Below are 21,060 nucleotides of genomic sequence, written 5' to 3'. Positions count from 1 at the left end.
GATTTCATCACATAATTGTGCACTTCTTTTTCTGCTACGGCCCGTTAAAAGTACCCAATTTTGACGATTTTCCCATTTTTCATCAATTTTTACCCATTTTCGTGCTAATATCGTGAAAAAAATAATAGTTCCACAATTAAACTTTTTTTCACACTTTCAATAAAAATGAACTGGACCAATCTGAATAAATTTAAATAGAAAAAACTATAGGAAGGTGTTAATATAAGAAAGTCTTATCATATTTTGATGCTTTTTTGCGTCAAATTTACCATGCTATCAATTTTGTAAATTTGAGACTTTTCTCTTTTTTAAGAACCAAATGCATATTTTTTCAACTTCTTTGTTATAAATGATCGAAAAAACACATATCTTAGAAATTTGAAAAGAAATGAGGGATATGGGATGTACAGGTTTCTGGTAAAATAATTTCTTGTATCTCTCACCCATTTTTTCAAAATTTTGGATAAAAAAGATCTAGACTGACTCGATTGGTAATAAAATTTGAAAAATAGATTACTCAAAAACTACTTACTGTAAGTAGACAATTTTTTCACAGAGTAAAGATTGATTATAATGTTTTTTGAATTTATTAATATTTTCCACTTGAATCACATATTTTGGAAATAATTTCAGAACGAGATTTCAACAAGACTGAAACATCAGAAGAATAAATCCTTTAGTATTATTTACAAAGGAGTAGGTCCGGTAAGAACCGATTTTGGCCTCAAATTTCAGGTTCATCTGACAAAAGATTTTGACCACTTTTTAAACACTTAAGTGTCTATTTCATTTGATTCAATTAGTTTATGTGAAAGATTTTAGCTGAATAAGTCATTAAAACCGATCCGATTCAAGCTAAAAAATGAAAAATCTACCAAATATGCAGAAAAATGTCACTTTTCAGATGGTTTTTGTCAAAAATGAAAGTGGTCGCATCCGTGTTCATCCTCAACCTTTATATATGTTATGTATTACCATCAAATAAAACTTACATTTCAATATTAAGGATGAACACGAATGCGGCCACTTTCGTTTCACACGGAAACCGTCTAAAATTTAACTAAAATGATAGAATTGTGAAGATTTCAGTAATTTAGCATGACTTAATGGTGCTACTACCCAATATTTGTGCATTATATTGTCAAAAACAGCCCATATTTATGTAGCAGAAGCATTCTTCTGTCCAATAAATAACTAAAAGTTTTCATTTTAACAATTTTGTAAAACTGCTATATTTTGGGGCCAAAAAGGGGTCTTACTGGACCTACTCCTTTCAATATTCTACTTCCAAAATCACACCGTGTCACGTAAGAAATCATAAGCGGAGCGTTGGTCAAGCAAAAAGAACGTTGTCTTGATAGGTTTGACAATAAAGACCATTCTTATTCTCATAATGTTTTACCATTTGAAATGATAAAGACCATTCTTATTCTCATAATGTTTTACCATTTGAAATGATAAAGACGCGAAAAATGCCAAAGGACATTAATGCTCATAAATCGAGAATAAGTTTATCAACGACATGGCGACAAACTAAAAAGATCTAAAGACAAACAACAGTATACAAAAATGATGTATAAATCTAATGACTGCATGAGCAACACGACCAACTCGAGGGGATCTCATGTTCTCCAGAAGAGAAAGCAGATCCTGCTTCACAAGTGTCCCAGCCAATAGTTATGAAAGTTTACCTTAACCGCGTTAATTTGGCTGATTTTGTAAAACATGTCTATCAGTTACATGTCAGCTTTATCTATTTCAATGTAGGTCAAACAAATAATTATGTAGGTGAAATTTTAACCTTTTAACCATGTTCAAGTCAAGGTATGTACATATTTTCTGAACCACTTCTGGGTACTTTCATAGATGTACATTCACACATGCTGCCAGTGAAAGGAGATGCGACAAAAACAAGTATGAATACATTTAGTTTACTACGAACTACGTAAACACTGGTCAAAAAACGACCGTGTTATTTGAATACAAAATTTTCCATAGTTGATCTGATATAATCAAAAATATATAAAAAAAAAGACAAACACACATTAAATAACGTTATTTCTGATAACCTTAAAAAAAACTTAAGCTAAGGAAATCAGAACTCTTATTTAAATGGTTTAGTTCTGTTCCTTGTTTTCTCGGTAACTGTATTCTCTGCAATACAAAGTTTCGGTTTTGAGTAGCAGTTTGTTGTCCCGTAAATTTGAAACAAATTGTTGAATATACGGGTTTGAATTGACCTCCTTTAGCAAAACAATTTCGCAATGCTTCGTGGTATAATGAATGTATGTTTCCATGACGTTTGAAAATGAAAAAAGGATATGCGGTACGTTTGATACTTGATCCAAAAATGTGTATGAACATGTGGATGATAAAGAAAAGTTCTAGCAATCTATTCAATAAGGTGTTAAAAGGTGTGCATAAAGAAAACAAAATAATAAAAAAAAGAGGAGAGTCCATATTAGTCGTTTGTTTACTATTAGCATTCCCTTTTATATATATACTAGAACACACCCGTGATATCGCGGGTCTGTGACTGAATTAAAGTATATAACTTTGCGCAAGACTTATTTTTGTATTAGTATTGCCATCTGATAAAGTCATGCCGATTATAAGATAGTTATCACAGTTTTCTCTGCTTTCAAATCTTTCTGTTTGAACCCGTCTAACTGGAACCTATCAATTATTGGTAATATTAATTATTTGGAAAACAAAAGGTCCTGGGATGGAGTATTGTTTTAATCAACAGCATTGTCCTATGTTAGTTATAAATAAAGTTGAATTCTTTGATTCTCTGTTTTACGTCATGCCCGCTAACAAATTGAAAACTGTACCTATACGCCTTTTTTTAGTATTCGTATTGTTGTTATCTTATAAAGTCTTACTGATTAAAATACTACAATAGGTAACAATTTGACAATTTAGTAGTGTCAACCCTGTTATTATGACCCGTGTATATAGCATATTATCCTGAATACACCGTTTGGTGGTGCACCTGTCAAATGCGGAACGCACAGATAAGGTAATAGGTAATAGATGAATATACTATTGGTATCGATATCGGACTCGACCCGGAACTTCTTAATTATTGGCAATATTAATTACGTGGAAAATAAAAGGGCCTGGAGTGGTGTGATTTTCAATCTACACCTTTGTAATATATAAATTATATATAAAGTTGAATTCTTTGATTCGTCGTTTTTACGTGATGACGGCTGACAAATTGGATCTCGTAATTTTAGTATTATAGATTTAAAAAAAAATATATTACTTTTCCGGAGTATCAAAGATCATCTCAAACTATCTTGATTTCTATGGTGTGTTTGGTACATTGTAGTTTGAAATGGTATGGCATTGTCAGTTCGGTTTCTAGTTATATCCCTTCGGTATTCTTCGACTTTCTTTATCACATGACAACAGGAATTTAAAAACATGGAATAATATGGGTTCAATAAATAATACAGGATAACTAAGATGGTTATTAAATCTGACTGAGAGCTAGGTGTTTGTCCTTTTAGATTTGTATTATGGCAAGGAACAAAACAAGTGCGTGTTAAAAATCATTTATTATGCAATTCAATTTAAATTGTCAAAACCGCTGTTATAAAAATATCAGAGGAGGTTGTCTAAATTTAATCTGATAATTAAACTAACAAAGTTTAAAAACTAATCATATACATCTACAAGGACATCGACCGATTTAAATAATGTGTCCAAATTTTAGGACAGTTTTCTAACGATAACCAATCAATTTAAAACGCAGTTCGTAAGAAAACTAGAATAAAAAACAGTGACCATGAGCTTTAAATTAAATCAAATAAAAAGCAAAAATGAGTAAACTTATATAAAATTGGAGTTAATATCAGAAGTTATCATTCAAGGGAAAAGAAAACAATGTTTTCAAGGCATATTTTTTGTATCATATGAGCTCAATCTCACAACGACATATTGGAGAGGCAATTTCCTTCAGTAAACTGTTAACAAAATAAAACACTTGGTTATACAAATTTGTTATATAGATGATACAATTTATCACATCAAACAAGGTTCCATCATTGTGAATACTAGTTTCATGATTTTTCATTCAAGCTTTACAGTTTCTTATTTTCATCTTGTCTATCAAAAACAATTTTCATATTTATACAAGATTTGTAATCAGCAAGTAATCATATGAATGTAATCTTAAAGTAATCTAAAAGTAATTATGATTACACTTGTTTTTTACGACCGCAACCATTTTTGCGGTCGTATATTGGAATCACGTCGTCGTCATTGTCAGCGTCGTCCGAAGACGAATAGTTTCCGGATAATAACTTTAGTATAAGAAAATGAAAATCAATAAAATTTCAACACAATGTTTATAACCGCAGAAGGAAGTTTGGGATTGATTTTGGGGGTTATGATTCCATCAGTTTAGGAATTAGGGACCCACAGAGGCCCAAAACATACATATATCTAGTTTCAGGACAATAAAAGAGGGACGAAAGATAACAAAGGGACAGTCAAACTCATCAATATAAAACAAACTGACAAGGCCATGGCTAAAAATGAAAAAAAAAGACAAACAGACAAACAATAGTACACATGACACAACATAGAAAACTAAAGAATAAACAACACGAACCCCAATAAGTTGTGTATAAGTATTTCAATTTCTCTGAAATTCTACCACAATGTGCATACTATTAGAAGTAAAGGGCCAAAAAAGGGCAAAAAGAGAAGCATTTTTCTTTTTACAGACAATAACATGTGAAAAATCTATTTGTCCATTAATACTTATGTATTCATTTAACTGACATTCCTATCGATCCATCGTTTAGCCGGAATGTTTTTATTTTTTGATTGATATCTCAATTGGATGTTCTGTGTCGTACTTCTTTTAAACTGAGTTTTACTATGTTAATTGCTGTGTGTTTGTTTTTGCTACATTGGCTAGAGAAATATGGGTGGGTTAAAAAAAAAACATATTAACTACTCTGCATGTTTTCGCCTGTCCCAAGTCAGGAGCCTCTGGTCTTTGCTAGTCTTGTATGCTTTTGAATATTTTTATTTTCTTTATATATTCCGAATGTCCATGATCACAGAACTAGTACACATCTTTGTTTCGGGGTCAGCTAAAGCACGCCTAAGGGTGCGCGGTTTTCTCGATGTATAAAAGACCCATTGGTTGTCTTTGGCTGGTTTTTACGCTTTGGTCGGTTTGTTGTCTCTTGGACACATTCCCATTTCTGTTCTCAATTCAATCAATGTTAAAACATATGGAAACATCTCAGCTTAAAAAACATATTCATAATGTATAAATCAAGAAGAGTTTGGTACAAATCAAGGACGGTAAACTTTGTATGAAAATAAACCTCAAATTGCACTCAAAATATACCAGGAAAAAAATACGTAAATGTTGAAGGAAATATCATTTTACATGGTGATCTTGTTCTTGTTGTTTATTCTTTTGGTGTGTTTGAAATACCTGTTCAGTTGGTTTTCTATTGATTGGATATTATGGGATGTATTTTTTTTTCTTTTCTTTTCTCCTTTTTCCCAAATATTGTACTATGTTTTATAAGCTTGAAATATAAAATACCTGTGCCAAGTCAGGAATACGACATTTGTTGTCCATTCGTTTGATGTGTTTGAGATTTTTATTTTGCCATTTGATGAGGAACTTTCCTTTTTGAATTTTCCTCGGAGTTCATTATTTTTGTGACTTTTCATTTTATCCTGTATTTTTGTGACTTTTCTTTTTACACTGTTGTCTATTTTATGTTGATCCCTACATCAAAATCAATAACATTTAAATTATCTGTTAAGATTTAGATCTTATATGATTAATTTAACAAAACCAAAATGAGATATTTTTAGCATTGTATTTAAATAGTTTGTATAAGTATCAGTACCTACGCATTACAAAACAACGCCTGTGCCATATAGATGACTAAATCATTAACACCATGACTGTTTCGCTAAGTTTTATACCATGCTCAGAAATGGAAAACCTACGTATTAGTAAACGTATACAGATGCTAGTAACAGCAAGTACTCATAAATCGAAACTTGTTTTTGTTTGGTTATTTTGTGCTAAGTGCTGATCTAGTGAGTCATACTTTGTCTAACTGCTTGCTAATCGTATATATACAAAGTATTTTCTAAGATGTATAGCATGTTGTTATAAGTTCTCACAATTTTTTTTAACCCTTTTGTCAGTGGTTGTCTTCGATAACTGTTTGTCGTATTGTTATTGGTTTCAATTCAAGTATAAAAAAAAACTCGATAGTCGTTTATATCTTATAACTTGCTATACGGTATTGGTTTGTTCATTGCTGAATGTCACACGTTTGACGGTCAGTAGTTTTCAACACACCCTTGACATTTGATATTTGGTTGACATGTATACAAGTTATATACGGTACCAGGCGTATTATTCGCAAATAATTGGCAAATAAATTCAGAATCGTTCGGACAAACAACAATTAACTTATCCCACTTCTAATACATGTACATCCACAAACTTAAAAACAGGTTTAATCCACCACTTTCAACAAATGGTTGTACTAAGTCAGGAATATGACAGTTGTTTCCCATTAGCTTAATTTGTAAGAGCATTTGATTTTGCCATTCCATAAGGGACTTTCCGTTTACAATTTTCTTTAGTATTTTTTTTATTTTACTTTGTATATGTAACATACAGAACAGTTTTAAAGTTTATTACATTTTTTCTGGAATATACCTTATCCTTTTTATAGTAATATATCAAGTTTTTGAAAGTCTCAAATTTTGATCACAATGATGCACAGTATTTCAAGTAGCTACTTTACCTTTTTTATTTTCAAGGACACACATTTGTGTCATCAGATGCTGCCATATAGACCTTCAAAAAAGTCAATAAGTTATATATTATTTGATAGTGCGTTTCTCTGTTATGAACGTTCCTGTTGTTCCTTTGTTTTTATCTTATAGTTGATGTGTTTCTTTTGGATTTGGTTTGTAACCCAGATTAGTTTTTTTCTCAAATTATATATGCCTTTTGAACACTGAACACGTCTCTGTGTGTGTTACATTTTAGTGTTCAGTCGTTGTTCTCCTCTTATATTTAATGCTTTTCCCTCAGTTTTAGTGTGTTATCCCGATTTCGTTTTTTGTCCATGGATTTATGAGTTTTGAACAGCGGTATACTACTGTTGCTTTTATATACTACTGTTGCCTTTATTTTCGTTTGTTATGCATATCTATAATGTTTTGAAACAAAACCTAATAGACATTTGAATAAAAAATAATACGATCAATTTTAAAATGTGTTTCGATGAGTAACGTTAACTTTGAATTCGAAAGTTTTCATTTCAAACATGTATGTCACAGTAAGCAATGAGGTTTTTTTTTCAAATTTGCCAAGATAAGGTGTATTATTTAAAGTTAATTTAAATTTTGATTTCACACTAAAAAAAATCATTCTTTTACAGGGAACCGGTGATTAAAGGGACAGTAGCTTTCAAATTCAAACTCACCGATTTAATCTAATTCTCATATTTGATTTATAACAATGAAAAAACATTTTCCCAAACTATCAAAAGTCTAAAAAAAACTTTAAACAGGGCACTTGCATGCAAATTCGTAGCTTCGTTTTGTGTGTATTTTAGTATAGAAAACCGATATACAATATCCTGTTAGCACAGTACAACAATGTATGTGTTGAAAATATAGACACAAATAAAATTGAAAAATTTGAAATCGTATAATCAACTTTTGATGACATTATCATATGATAAAATGCAATAGGTCATTTATTAATTTTCATTAAAAGTATTCATTCTGGTCATAAATCAGATAAATCCTGATCAGGAAAGAAGTTCAGTAAAGTACAGTTAGTTAAAATAAATGTTAACCTAAAAAAAACTACTCACATATTAAATTTACTTGGATTGAGCTGTAAAATGAATCTGTGTTTTTGTATTTTGCATAGATAAGAAAAACATACTTTTTATCTCATTAATGCTTATTCGCTTTATTGCCCAACATTTAGAAAAAAATCATTAAAAAACACACAAAAAACATACCACAAAACCGGCTATTCGTCCGACAAATACAACATGACCTGTATGAATTTTCTTATTGTGATTCAAACAGTTCTTTTGGCTTGTGTGTATGACACAAGGACTAGCACAAGCGCAAAGTTTTAGACTTTCAGTTGGCAATCTTGAGATCCTGCAAGACGTGTTTGGAATTAAATATTTTAGTCTGGAATTGGTTTGATATAAATATAAGAAATAATATATACATACTGAGCATTAAAATAAGTAGGTATTTACGAGTGAACTAATTTATGTAGAAGGATATTGCCAAAGTTCAAAATACCATCAAGCAAATCTGGACAATGAAGAATTCATTCGTTGTAAGAACAATATCCGATGTGAATGGACTACCAGACAATCTCGTGTGTCAATAGCTTTAAGATTTCGGTTGCTCTCACATAGTTGGACTAATCTTCAAACGCCTCTCTCCCATTGCCATTGTTGCCACATATTGTCCTTGCAACGTACATATTTAGATTCAAATTCAAATAATGGAATCGAGACTTTTGTTGGCAACGAAAGGTTATAGAAAGGGTCTTTTCGTCTATTCATCTTTTCCAATGCGAATTGGTTTGAAAAGTTTTTATTCATGGCTTGCAATTTCCGAGATGTTAGCTGTAGAATTTGATTTAGTTCTGATGGCCATCTCAAGACAATTGATTTCGAAAAACTTTGAAATGTGTCACCTACTACATCCAAGTCGATAGAAGAATGTACAGAAAAAAGAGTAATGATAAGAAACCAAACATTTTCTTGATGATCGAAATTGCAATAAAACATTGAGTTATGTCTTCAAGTTTGTGTCATTACAAGTACTTTTTTAAAGTTGATTAAATTCTGTTATAATATAGTTATCGTGATAATTTGTATCTGTTTATAAGGTAACAAACATATGCTATAGTCCAAAAACGTCATAAAGCATGATATTTGAGATATGTCGATACATCACAATTAACGATTAGGCACACTATATTTTGTTATAATACTTGATAAATTATTTTTAGCTTGTCTTTCAGTTTTTCCTTCCATATCCAACCCTTTTGTATTTTCTGGTTTAACGTTTTTTGACAAAATCTTTCAAGTCAAATATTCGCCGCTAACTGATGTATACAGACGTACCAGGTGATCGAAATATCTAACATGATTACTGTTATGAGTTATATTATTTGTTTCAGATTTGGCTTTTTGTTTTATGTTTTAAACCTTTAAATATAACGATTGTTCTTCAATATTCGACCATATCTCTATTGTTTTGACAACGAGACGCGTGTCTGGTGTACTTAATAATGACCACGATAACTGTTATGAGTTATATTCTTTATTCAAAGATTTTTCTTTTTTTCATTTCTTTTTTTTATTTTTAATTTTGGCTTTTGAAAAATATAATAGTGGTTGCACTTTAAGATTTCTTTATAGTGTTTTGATACGGTTCAACAACAAGACGTTATTAGTTTACTGATGTTTACATCTCGTTAATCGATTAAGAAAAGACAAAACAAGGTAACAATACACAAACTGATGGATTTTCAGGAATGAGGTAAAAGACCGAGGCCAGATGTGTACCTTAAGTATGCACTTTACGCTCTGTATATATATTGTATATAGTATATCAAAGGTACCAGTAATATAATTAAATATGCCAGACGCGTGTTTCGTCTACATAAGACTCATCAGTGACGCTCAGATCAAAATAAATATAAAGCCAAACAAGTACAAAGTTGAAGATCATTGAGGACCAAAAATTCAAAAAAGTTGTTTACCGTCGTACAAGGTCACATTCGGTCAAAATGCATCTTATAGACGGCAAAAACCAAAAAACACATTCTACGACAGAGGTGAATATCTAATGAAAATTTAATGTATAAATACATCCATATATAGGTCATTTACATAAAATTTAGTGTACAGATCTATTTCTAGATGTGTATAGGGTCGGGTGCCATTGAAGGGTAGAGCACTTTTAGAGGTTGAGAACACTTTTCTTGTCTACATTTCTTTTTTTATTCATCTTGGTTTTTGTTACATGTTCACGTAGTTTATGACTGTATTTGACGACAATTCAAGTCAATGTTACCATATATGTACAATATCATTGCTATTTTCCGCTGAGTTCAAGTGTCATACTACTTTTACTCCGAAGGTATTGATTTCGTTAAACATCTTTTAAAGATATAAAATAAACTTAAATATGCATAGTTATCAAATATCCCATAATAAACCTCATAAAAAGTCCCTATAAAATATCTAATCATGTCATAATGATGAACTTTAACCTGGTCTAATTTTATCATCGTTTGTGCCAGCTAATCAAACGTAATTTGCTGTTAATTTTTGTTTCATTTGGTCTTATAAAGAGTTGCTTATTGGAAATTATACCACTTCTTCTTTTTTATAATGCGTTTCGCTTTATTGATTTTGTTTTCTACTACTTGTTATGGGTTCCGTTTACCAACGACACCAACGTCCCAAATGAGTGAGAAACATTTTGATATATTGATGGATCTCTATATAAACGAGAGACAAACCCGCCTGAAATTAGAGACACAGGTGGCTCAGTTGCAGTCGGATATGAGTACCATAAAACAGTGTGGTTGTGGCGTTACAACGGGGTCCAATAAAGGAAACAGTGTTGCAACAGTGTCCCGGCAAGAGTTTATTGAGATGAAAACCCGATACTTGAAACTGCAAAAAGAAGTTTCAGGTTTAAAGCAATCAGTCGCAAAAAAACGTCACTTGGTAATTGATCAGGTGAAATTTGAATTATTTATTCATCTTAAACAGAAAAAAAATCTTTGATAAAACACATGTCTATTCAAATATTAATCATCCACAAATTACTGTAATTCTTTCATAAAAATTAAGTTTTTTCATGAGATAACAACTAGGAAAATTTGTCGCATTCAAGTTCATTTTATTGTTGATCAAAGTTTCAGAAATCTTAGTAATATGTTTATTAGCTAATTAATAAAGTGTTTTCAATTCTCAATTAGTTACCGTGTAGCGGGTTATTTTCGCGGGTGTAAAATTTCGCGATTTTCATTGAACAAGGTATACGAAATATTTTGGCGGTTATTATTTTGGCGGATTAAAAACTTTTATAAATACCTTTGTATGTACACCTTTAACTTGACGGAATTTATTTTGGCGATTTAGTTCTGTCCGCGAAAATAAGCGAAAATTTGCACCCCGCGAAAATAACCCGCTATACGGTATTTGCATTCAAATAGTATATCATTTGATGTCCTGATAGTTCAGGGTTGTGTTTTTGTGTTTTCTTTTTCTCATTTGCAATATGATTTCCATTCTAATACCTATATAGGGAAACTATTAGCATACAAAACTGACTTAGTTTCGGGCTGCAATGTGGGGTTAAAATCAATTTTTTTTTTAAAGTTGTGAATTGTTTCTGACAATTGCAACATGATGGCTGCCACATTTGGAACAGTATCTGCTTACCTTTTATAGTTACCTTCGATCATCCCGAACACATTTTTTTAGCGTGGTGTACTGTAAACTAACTAATTTTTGCTAGCAATTTATTGTTGAGATTTATTTTGGATCTTTTATTGAATACCTACATCAAGTAAGAATTGAAAATCTCGATATTAAATCGCCACGAATTTGGATAGAAAGGGCTTAAAGCTAAATACATTATTTGCAAACAAAAAAGTCGGTTTACAGTTTATGATGAGTTTGTTTAAAGGATAAACTTATTAGAATTGCAAACGGCACGAAATTATATTGTGTTGATAAATCGCGCGCGAAATAAAGACGACTCGAAAATTTCCTAGTGAACAGTTACCCAGAAAATGCGTTTAACAAAGCGTTACTGTCAATAAGATACATCATATCTATACTATCCTTATCATATCTTAAGTATTTACAAATATTTAAAAAAAAATGTTTTTAATTGTAGCGTTGTTCACCGCTGCATGCAAACCAAGCACTCCGGTACATGTAGCAGCAAACCAAGTTATACCATTTACTACAGTTGTTACATCGCATGGTATCAACGATTTGTCGTCTCTCAGAAACAATGGCACCTTCATAATCGAAAAAGAAGGATTTTATCTCATTTCGTGTTTTATTTTGTCCAATTCAACAATTGCATATTTCTCTATCGACAGGAATAATAACGTAATAGCTAATCCTTTCATGTATAGTAATTCGAACTGGAAAACCGTTGCAGCTGTTACAACTTCGCATTTGCATGTGGGCGACACTGTGCGGGTCAGTTCAATTTTATGGAGTTCTGATGTTAAATCTGGGGTTAGTTCAGAGTTAACGGTGATTCAAATTATTTGATTTTGTTTAAATTTGAAGAAGAAAAAAATAATTGTCTTTTATTCAGACATTTGTAAAAAATGAATAAAAGCATATGTATTACTTGTTTTTAAATGTTACTAAAATATTCCTGGAATAATTACTTGTTTAACATTGCATACAATATAAATCAGAGAATGGAAATTGGGAACGTGTCAAAGAGATAACAACCCAACCATAGAACATACAACAGCAGAAGGTCATCAATAGGTCTTAAGTGCAGCTAGAAACTCCGGCACCCGGAGGATTCCTTCAGCTGGCCCCCAGACAAATATACATACTAGTTTAGTGATAATGGATGTCATACTAAACTCCAAATTATACACTAGAATCTAAAATTGAAAATCATACATAACTAACAAAGGCCAGAGGGTCCTGATTTTGGACAGGCGCAGAAATGCGGCTGGGTTATACATGTTTTTTTAGATCTCAACCCTCTCCCTATACCTCTAGACAATGTAGAAAAGTAAATGCATAGCAATACACACAGTAAAATTCAGTTCAAGAGAAATCCGAGTCCGATATCAGTAGAGGTAGCAAAAGAAAATAAACAAAATGACAATAATACATGAATAACAACAGACTACCTGCGGTTACTGACGTGCCAGCTTCAGACCTCAATTAAACTGACTGAAAGATTATGATTTCATCATATGAACATCAGGCACAATCCTTCCCGTTAGGGGTTTAGTATCATACCATCATAACATATAATTATGAGAAGAACATAACCCGTGTCATGCCAACAACTGTTTTTTTAATAAATGTGTTTAGTTCTGATGTAAAGACCCTACAAGTGAATCAATATTAACGTCAAAATATGCAATCTTTAATGACCTGACAACAGTATCATAACTATATCCCTTCTAAATAAGTATATTCAAAGGTTTTGTTAGTTTCTGAGGTGAATACTGACACCTTTGTGCTTTATAAAGAATATTTCCATAAAAAAATGGATGTGAAATACCTAAACGTATAAGAAGTCTGCATGTTGAGCTATATTTACGAATGATGTCCTTATACCGATGATAAAATTTAGTAAATGTTTTGACTAGTTTGTGATATCGAAAACCCTGGTGTAATAATTTTTCAGTAATACATAAATTTATCTCGTTAAAATCTAAAACATTGTTACATACACGAGCGAATCGTACAAGTTGAGATAAATAAACACCGTAAGATGGTGACAAAGGAACTTCACCATCTAAAAATGGATAATTAACGATAGGAAATGAAAAATCATCTCTTTTATCATACATTTTAGAATTCAGCTTTCCGTTAGTGATATAGATATCAGGATCGAGGAAAGGGCAGTGGCCATCGTTAGTATTAGCTTTATTTAAAGTAAGTTCAACAGGATAACAATACAAAAAGAGGTCCGCTATAAGTGGTGCACAGTTAGTCCCCATTGGAATTCCGATAATCTGACGATATACAGAATCCCCAAAGCGAACAAAAATGTTATCTAGTAAATATTCAAGGGCATATATAGTATCAAAGCATGTCCAATTAACATAGTTTTTTTTGTTTATTGCTACTATAAAATGACCTAAAAGAGTTTGAACATATATATTCACATTCTGATTTTTTAAATGCCCATTTAATTAGGCGTGTGAATTTTTTCTTGATGAGAATGTGAGGCAATATAGTATACAGGGTAGAAAAATCAAAACTTTGAACAGATTCAAAATCACCAATATAAGCATGTAATTTTTTATTAATATTTTGGTTTCTTGGCTAATACATAACGTTGACGAACCTAGCTGTTTTGTTATGCTGGTATCGTGTACATGAAGATGTTTACACTCTTCAAGATATGGTATGATTTATGTTTTCCTGTCGTCAATTGTGCATTAAACAAAACCACTGACAAATCAAAATAGTCATGGTAATAAGTACCGTATAGTGTCTTTTAACAGTAGTGTTTATACTTATCTACAGAGTTGAGAAGACTACATTCTGACCAAATAAATGTGCCACAAGTTTACCGATTTTCAAATCCCCAAAAAATATTCAGAAGAAAAATCAATGTTACAAACACAAGCAATCGAAAAAACCCTAAAACATTCAAAAGGAGCGAGACAAGTTATTCCAGGTATTAATGCACCATCTACAAAACGAATTCAAAATGTTAAAATAGAGACTAGGAATCACTTAGGAAAAGCATGTGATTAAAACTTGACGCTGATGGGTTGAGACACAAGATCTAATCCATCATTTTCTACACAGGGAAATGTCTGTACCAAATTAGTAAAACGAAGATTTTTTTCTTATAGATTGATTTGTTTAAGCTTTTGATTTTGCAATTTGACAAAGAGCTTTCTGTTTTGAATATTCTATCGAGTTAGGTATTAATTATTTTTTTTACTTTTTTTAGCACAAGTACCATAAGATAGTCTTAAAACATAGATTTTATGTGCCATAGTTGTGTAATTTTTGATAAACTGAAAACTTTTCTCTTTATTTGACTTTGTGCTATTATTGTTCGTTTGGTCATATGACTTTTGATCATTATTTGGTATTTATACATCCTGCTAATGGGTTTTTGACTTTCTTTAGCACAAACATTTTTATTCTATAAAATGATTTGTTGTATCTTTTATAAATGTATTACCTTCATACTTTAACAAAACATTTCTAGCTGGGGATGTTTACATACTTATTTGGATTGATATATGTTTTCTGTCGTTATTTCTGCATTAAACGAAAAATCTGACAAATCAATATGGTCATCGTTATAAGAACAGGTATAGTGTACTATGCATACTTAAATGAAAATGTATCAAGGATTGACAAAAGAAGATAAGAGTAATACACTCTGACTAAATATAGGTCGCAGAAGTTAACCGATTTTCTGATCTCATAGATGGGTTCATACAAAAATTTGAATGTTAGAAACAAAAATTGAGGCAATCGCAAGACCCAGGTCATTCAAAATGAGCGAGACATGTAACCCAGAAGGAGGGTTAACGTCTTAAGTATTTAATGCATCCACAATACGAATTCAAAATGCAACAATGAGGAATAGGAAATGAATAGGCAAAACATATCATGTAAAAATGAATGTGTTGAGTTGAGACACAAATTTAATCAACAACTTTTTACATAAGGAAATAAAATTGAGAATGGAAATGGGGAATGTGTCAAAGATACAACAACCCGACCAAAGAAAAAAACAACAGCAGGAGGTCACCAACAGGTCTTCAAAGGAGCGAGAAATTCCCGCACCGGGAGGCGTCCTTCAGCTGGCCCCTAAACAAATATATACTAGTTCAGTGATAATGAACGCCATACTAATTTCAAAATTATACACAAGAAACTAAAATTAAAATTATACAAGACTTACAAAGGCCAGAGGCTCCTGACTTAGGACAGGCGCAAAATTTGGCGGGGTTAAACATGTTTGTGAGATCTCAACCCTCCCCCTATACCTCTAGCCAATGTAGAAAAGTAAACGCATAACAATACGCACATTAAAATTCAGTTCAAGAGAAGTCCGAGTCTGATGTCAGAAGATGACACCAAAGAAAATAAACAAAACAACAACAATACATAAATAACAACAGACTACTTGCAGTTATATGACATGCCAGCTCCAGACTTCAATTAAACTGATTGAAAGATTATGTCTTTATCATATGAATATCAGACACAATCCTTCACAAAATATGAAATCTTTAATGACCTGACAACAATATCGTAACAATATCTCTTCTTAATAAGTATATTTAACGGTTATAAGCTTCTGAGGTGAATATTGATATTTTTTTGCATTCTAAAGAACATTTCTTTAAAAAAAATTATGTGAATACCTAAACGTATAAGAAGTCTGTATGTTGAGATATGTTCACAAATGATGTCCTTATACCGATTATAAAATTTAGTAAATGTTTTGACTAGTTTGTGATATCGAAAACCCTGGTGTTAGAATTTCAGTAGTACATAAATCATTTAAAGTCTTTAAAAACTCTAAAACATTGTTACATACACCGGCGAATTGTATACGTTGACATATATAAACACCGTAAGATGATGAAAAGGGAACGTCACCATCTAAAAATGGATATTTAACGATAGGATATGAAAAATCAACTCTTCTATCATAAATTTTAGTATTAAGCTTTCCGTTAGTGATATTGATATCAAGATCGAGGAAAGGGCAGAGATCATTGTTTGTATTAGCTTTATTTTCAGTAAGTTCAACAGGATACATTTCTTTAGTAAGCATACTGAAGTCGTCATTATTGAGAGACAAAATATTTTGAATAAACTAAATAGTTTTCTAAAAACCTTTGTGCTTTAATATGTATTTGGTTATATGACTTGGTTTACTACTTGGTAATTATACATCCTGCTATTGGGTTTATAATTTTTTATTGTATTCTTGTTGCAAGTTGGCCCTTTTGTGCAATACTGATGATAAAGGGTATAACGGTTTTTTTTTCATTCAGTTTACGCTTGTATTAATATTGTAATTTATCTAATTTGTACTGTCTGAAGAAATTATAAACAATCAACTTCAAAAATCTTTTGTTGACGTCTATGTTACCATTTTGTGTTTCTTTGGTGTATGTTTTCTTAGCGCTTGAATGTTTGATCGCAATAATTGTCGTTATAATATAATTATGATGTCGTTTTGCTTCCTCATGAAATTTACTATTCATTTGGTACCAGTTTTCATGGATTTCGTTGGTACTGGTGAACCACGAAATTAAATGTTCAACGAATGACAAGTTTTTTAAAGGTACGTATATAGACCTCGGCAAAACCACGAAATCAAATATCCACTAACATGTGATTTTTCCTTCATCCACGAAAATTGGTACCCACGAAAATATTCGTTTTCTTTGGACATGCAAACACGATGTCAGAAATAGGACAGTTGTTTCCATTCATTTCTTGTTTTTAACATTTGATCAGTCCGGTTCACTTACATTGAGCTCATTATTTTTTTAATACTTTTTATTAATATTCCCTTTATCTCTGTTCAAGCAGCGGTTTTCAAAGGAGCACATTACTGGAAACGGAAGTCCATATGCATCTCGGTGAGGTATTCAACAAGATTTGGGAAGAGGATATTTTATCGTGTTAATCTTACTATCTGACAAGAGCCTTTACATATTGTTAAGGTACATAACAAAATTGTTCATCGATACTAATTTCGAAAAAAATATATAGTTATTTAGATTTATTCCAATGCATTACTTACAAAAAATGTTATTTCGAACAGTCACATAAGTTTGTAACATTTTGCGGAGGAAACTTCTTTTTGTAATCCTCATTTTATAGCAGTTCTTACCTAGTTAGCATGATAGTTAAGGACCGCATTCAATGTCATTTGCCTTTTCAGATGAAAAGTTCGAAGTAAAATTACTTGTGCATGCATAACAAAAACAGAGCATTAGACGCCATTCTTAAATAAGTGATTTTAAACACACCTGCCACAAAGTAAATAAACATGTAAATAAGGAGGGCATCATATATATGTAAACAAGTAGGTCTTCCTTCTATGTTCTAAAGATAAAAGATATTTCCTGAAAGCAAAAGTGAAAAAGTTTCCAACTGGTTTTTTTGGAAATATTTAACAACACCATTGCTAAAATTAAAGGTAGTGGAACTCTAATTTATGATTTAAGGTAAAGAATTACTAATTCGGACCCAGTCTGAAAGAACATACAAGAAAGTAGAACATATTATAAATTAAATAGTTCCTACACTTAGATGTAACTTTTTTTATTTGCAAAATATTTTGGCAATTTTGGTATCAAATGAAAGGTGAATGACTGTGGATCATTGTACAACCTTTGTTAAATGATTATACTAAATAATAAAAAAAGTTGTATGAAATTGAAACATGAGTGCCAGTATTGCCTGATTCTCAGATATTGAGTACCTGTTTTAGCACTTTCGAACTTCGGGGAGCCAGTGCGTCCTTATATGCAATTAAAAGGTATGATGATTTTTCCAGCATGGGTTACCAGAAGGAAATATTTTGACATGGAATGAGTGTCACTTCATTTGAACTTAAAACCAAAGAGCCATGAAAGCTTGAAATCAAGGAATTCAGCATAGAAAGCAATGGGACAATTAATTAGTGGTTTTATTCCTTAAACAAAATGATCACGGCGATAAAACAAGGATCAACTTAGGAATAGTTAACAGTTTCGATTCAACTAGTAGCTACTTATAAAACATCCTGATCGAGCACAGACATGCACTCGTACAATCCATGAACTATCTGAAAAAAGAAGGACACTTATTTAGACTGTTATCAAGCCATATACCTTAAATTAAATGTGCATTATGGTGTGATTGAAGATAAGCACTCACAAGAGATAGTCGCTTTTATTTGTGACACGGTGGTTTAAGTATATTTTGCTTTTGATACCTTTATTTTAATCGTGTAATGCATTCAATACGTTCACAGTTCTAAGAAACAAAGTGTTCGATTGCAATGGTTTCCTTTGTAGGAATGTTAACGACCGTTATTTTTCTGCTATTTTCTATTCGTACAATAAGATCTTCTGCAGGTTCTAATAATGCCAACAGAATTTCACGGCTGGAGAAATTTGTTGAAACGCAGAATGCCGAGATTATATTATTGAGGAACGAAGTTGCCGAGGTTAGAGTTTTGAAGAACAAAGTAAAGTTTTTGGAAAAACAGAATTCAGATTTAATGTTTTTCAAAGAGAATGTTAAAACACATCGTGCGGAAATGCGAGATATGAAGGAAGAAGTAAGGAGACAAAAGTTAAAAACTCAACATTTAGAAACTCAATTACGAATTATTCAATTACATTTTAAAGACACTGGTCATTCGACAACTATACCGAACCAAGGCAAAACATTCGAAAATAAAATAAATAAGGAAACACATAGGAAAGAGGTTGATATAGATACATTTCGAAAGGATCCTGAAGTTGGTAAGTAACATTATGTTCTGAAATTAGTGTGAAAGTCGTTTGGAAAAATAAAAGTAATGTTGTTTTATATAAATATAAAAAATAAAGATTTATATTTTATTCGTTCGAGGCGCTTTTCAGGATTTACGTTAATCAGGAAAGCCGAATATTTGAAAATCAATATGTTTTAAATGCGAAACAGCTAAAAGCCTATACAACCAAAAAGAACCAAAAAGACATAGCCAAATCTATATAAGAACTTTGTTGAGGATTGAAACCTTAGTTTCTAATAATTTCAAAATTTATTAACAAACAATATAGTTTTGTTATAAATCATGTCAGTTCTGAATTATCAACGTATGGTCTTGTGATACCATCTTGGACTGAAAGTTTACAAACAGAAGTTTCGAATCGGTGATGTAATAAATGAAAACAACGCGATATATGTTTCATACAGCGCTTTTCTGGAATTACCTTCAAATTTAGTTAACAACTCTTTTTAAACACATAGTTATGATTTTTTAAATTTCTTTATTGCCATACAGTATTTGATAACCCCATTAGTAACATTTGTCTACAAACGTAGGAGTTAGTTTATTATTGAATTGTAAGAACCTTGATGAATAAGATTATTTTATATTTTGAAAATCAAAATTCTCATTTATAACAAAATGCTTAAACATTGTTAAATGTTTTTACATTTCAGCATTAAGAAAGCAAGATCGAATGTTACTTACTAGTCCAGTTGTCGATACATCACAGAAGATCGCATTTTACGCATACCTAACAAAAACCGAAGTCGACCCAGGTCACCATCATACCATTATATTTGATACTGAAATTACTAATTCTGGAAACGGATACAACAAGCATACCGGAACATTTTTAATCCCTGCTGAAGGTATTTACGTCTTTTCTTTTACCATAGTTTCGTATCATGGACACAGGGTTCCGACAGAACTAGTAGTGAATAGTAACGTTGTAGGTTCTGTTACAGCTGACAGCTATTCAAGTTCCCTTTATCCAGTTGCTTCAACAATAGTTATTGTTAATTTGAAACAAGGGGATGCATGTTTTCTTCGAACTGCACCAGATCAAAGTTATGACATTGGAGACATATGGAGCAGTGGTTGGTCTAGATCATCATTTTCTGGTTGGAAACTTTAATAAAGTGAACTGAAATTGATGACTTTTCGTTAAATTAATTTTCATTTTAAGGTATGATATCACACCTTTGATAAAATAGTTTGGTTTATTTAGTTGATTTTATTTTTACTTTGACCTTTTGACGAAAAAATTCAAAATTCAAAATTTAAACCACAAACTTTTGCGACTTTATAAAAAAAAACATTTTAATTACTATCTAGCACTTTGACAAACATTAATTATTGCAGGTATTTAAAATTGGAAACATGCAACAGAGTTGGAAACACGCAATAATTTGAACTCTCATTTTGATTTTTTTTAATGAAATAAAAAGGATTTTTCTCAAAATCGTAAAATTTAAAATCGCATTTAAGTCTAAAATAACAAAATCGCAATGATAAATGCACGGATTCAATTCTGAATTTACAGTATTTCAGTATGATGCTTATGTCTACAGTTACAAATAACATTTTCTAAGCAGTGTTGAAAATACTTAACCGATCTTTCAAATAAGTGGAAGATAATTGTCTGAACAGCGCAATGACTATATCTGTTGATAGCACGAGAAAAAGAGGTTAAAGATATGAAAGGTTCATTCAAACAAATTGTAAGAAAAAAACACTGAA

General features: G+C 31.4%; 1 protein-coding gene across 1 annotated transcript; it reads left to right on the top strand.

Annotated features, from left to right (window-relative positions):
- Positions 1-18,705: 18,705 nt before the first annotated feature.
- Positions 18,706-20,665, top strand: LOC134699463 (uncharacterized). The gene is made up of 2 exons (XM_063561054.1): positions 18,706-19,309; positions 19,995-20,665. Exons 1-2 carry the CDS (start codon positions 18,841-18,843, stop codon positions 20,453-20,455), a joined length of 930 nt encoding a protein of 309 aa, XP_063417124.1. The 5' UTR covers positions 18,706-18,840; the 3' UTR covers positions 20,456-20,665.
- Positions 20,666-21,060: the final 395 nt, after the last annotated feature.

This window comes from Mytilus trossulus, unplaced genomic scaffold, assembly GCF_036588685.1.
Source record: "Mytilus trossulus isolate FHL-02 unplaced genomic scaffold, PNRI_Mtr1.1.1.hap1 h1tg000070l__unscaffolded, whole genome shotgun sequence".
NCBI classification, from domain to species: domain Eukaryota; kingdom Metazoa; phylum Mollusca; class Bivalvia; order Mytilida; family Mytilidae; genus Mytilus; species Mytilus trossulus.
This window is presented reverse-complemented; position numbering and strand designations above follow the sequence as displayed.

Coding starts and splice junctions, on each gene's coding strand:
- LOC134699463 (XM_063561054.1), top strand. CDS start 18,841: ATGGTTTCCTTTGTAGGAATGTTAACGACCGTTATTTTTCTGCTATTT. Junction 19,310..19,994: donor TCGAAAGGATCCTGAAGTTG/GTAAGTAACATT, acceptor TTTACATTTCAG/CATTAAGAAAGCAAGATCGA.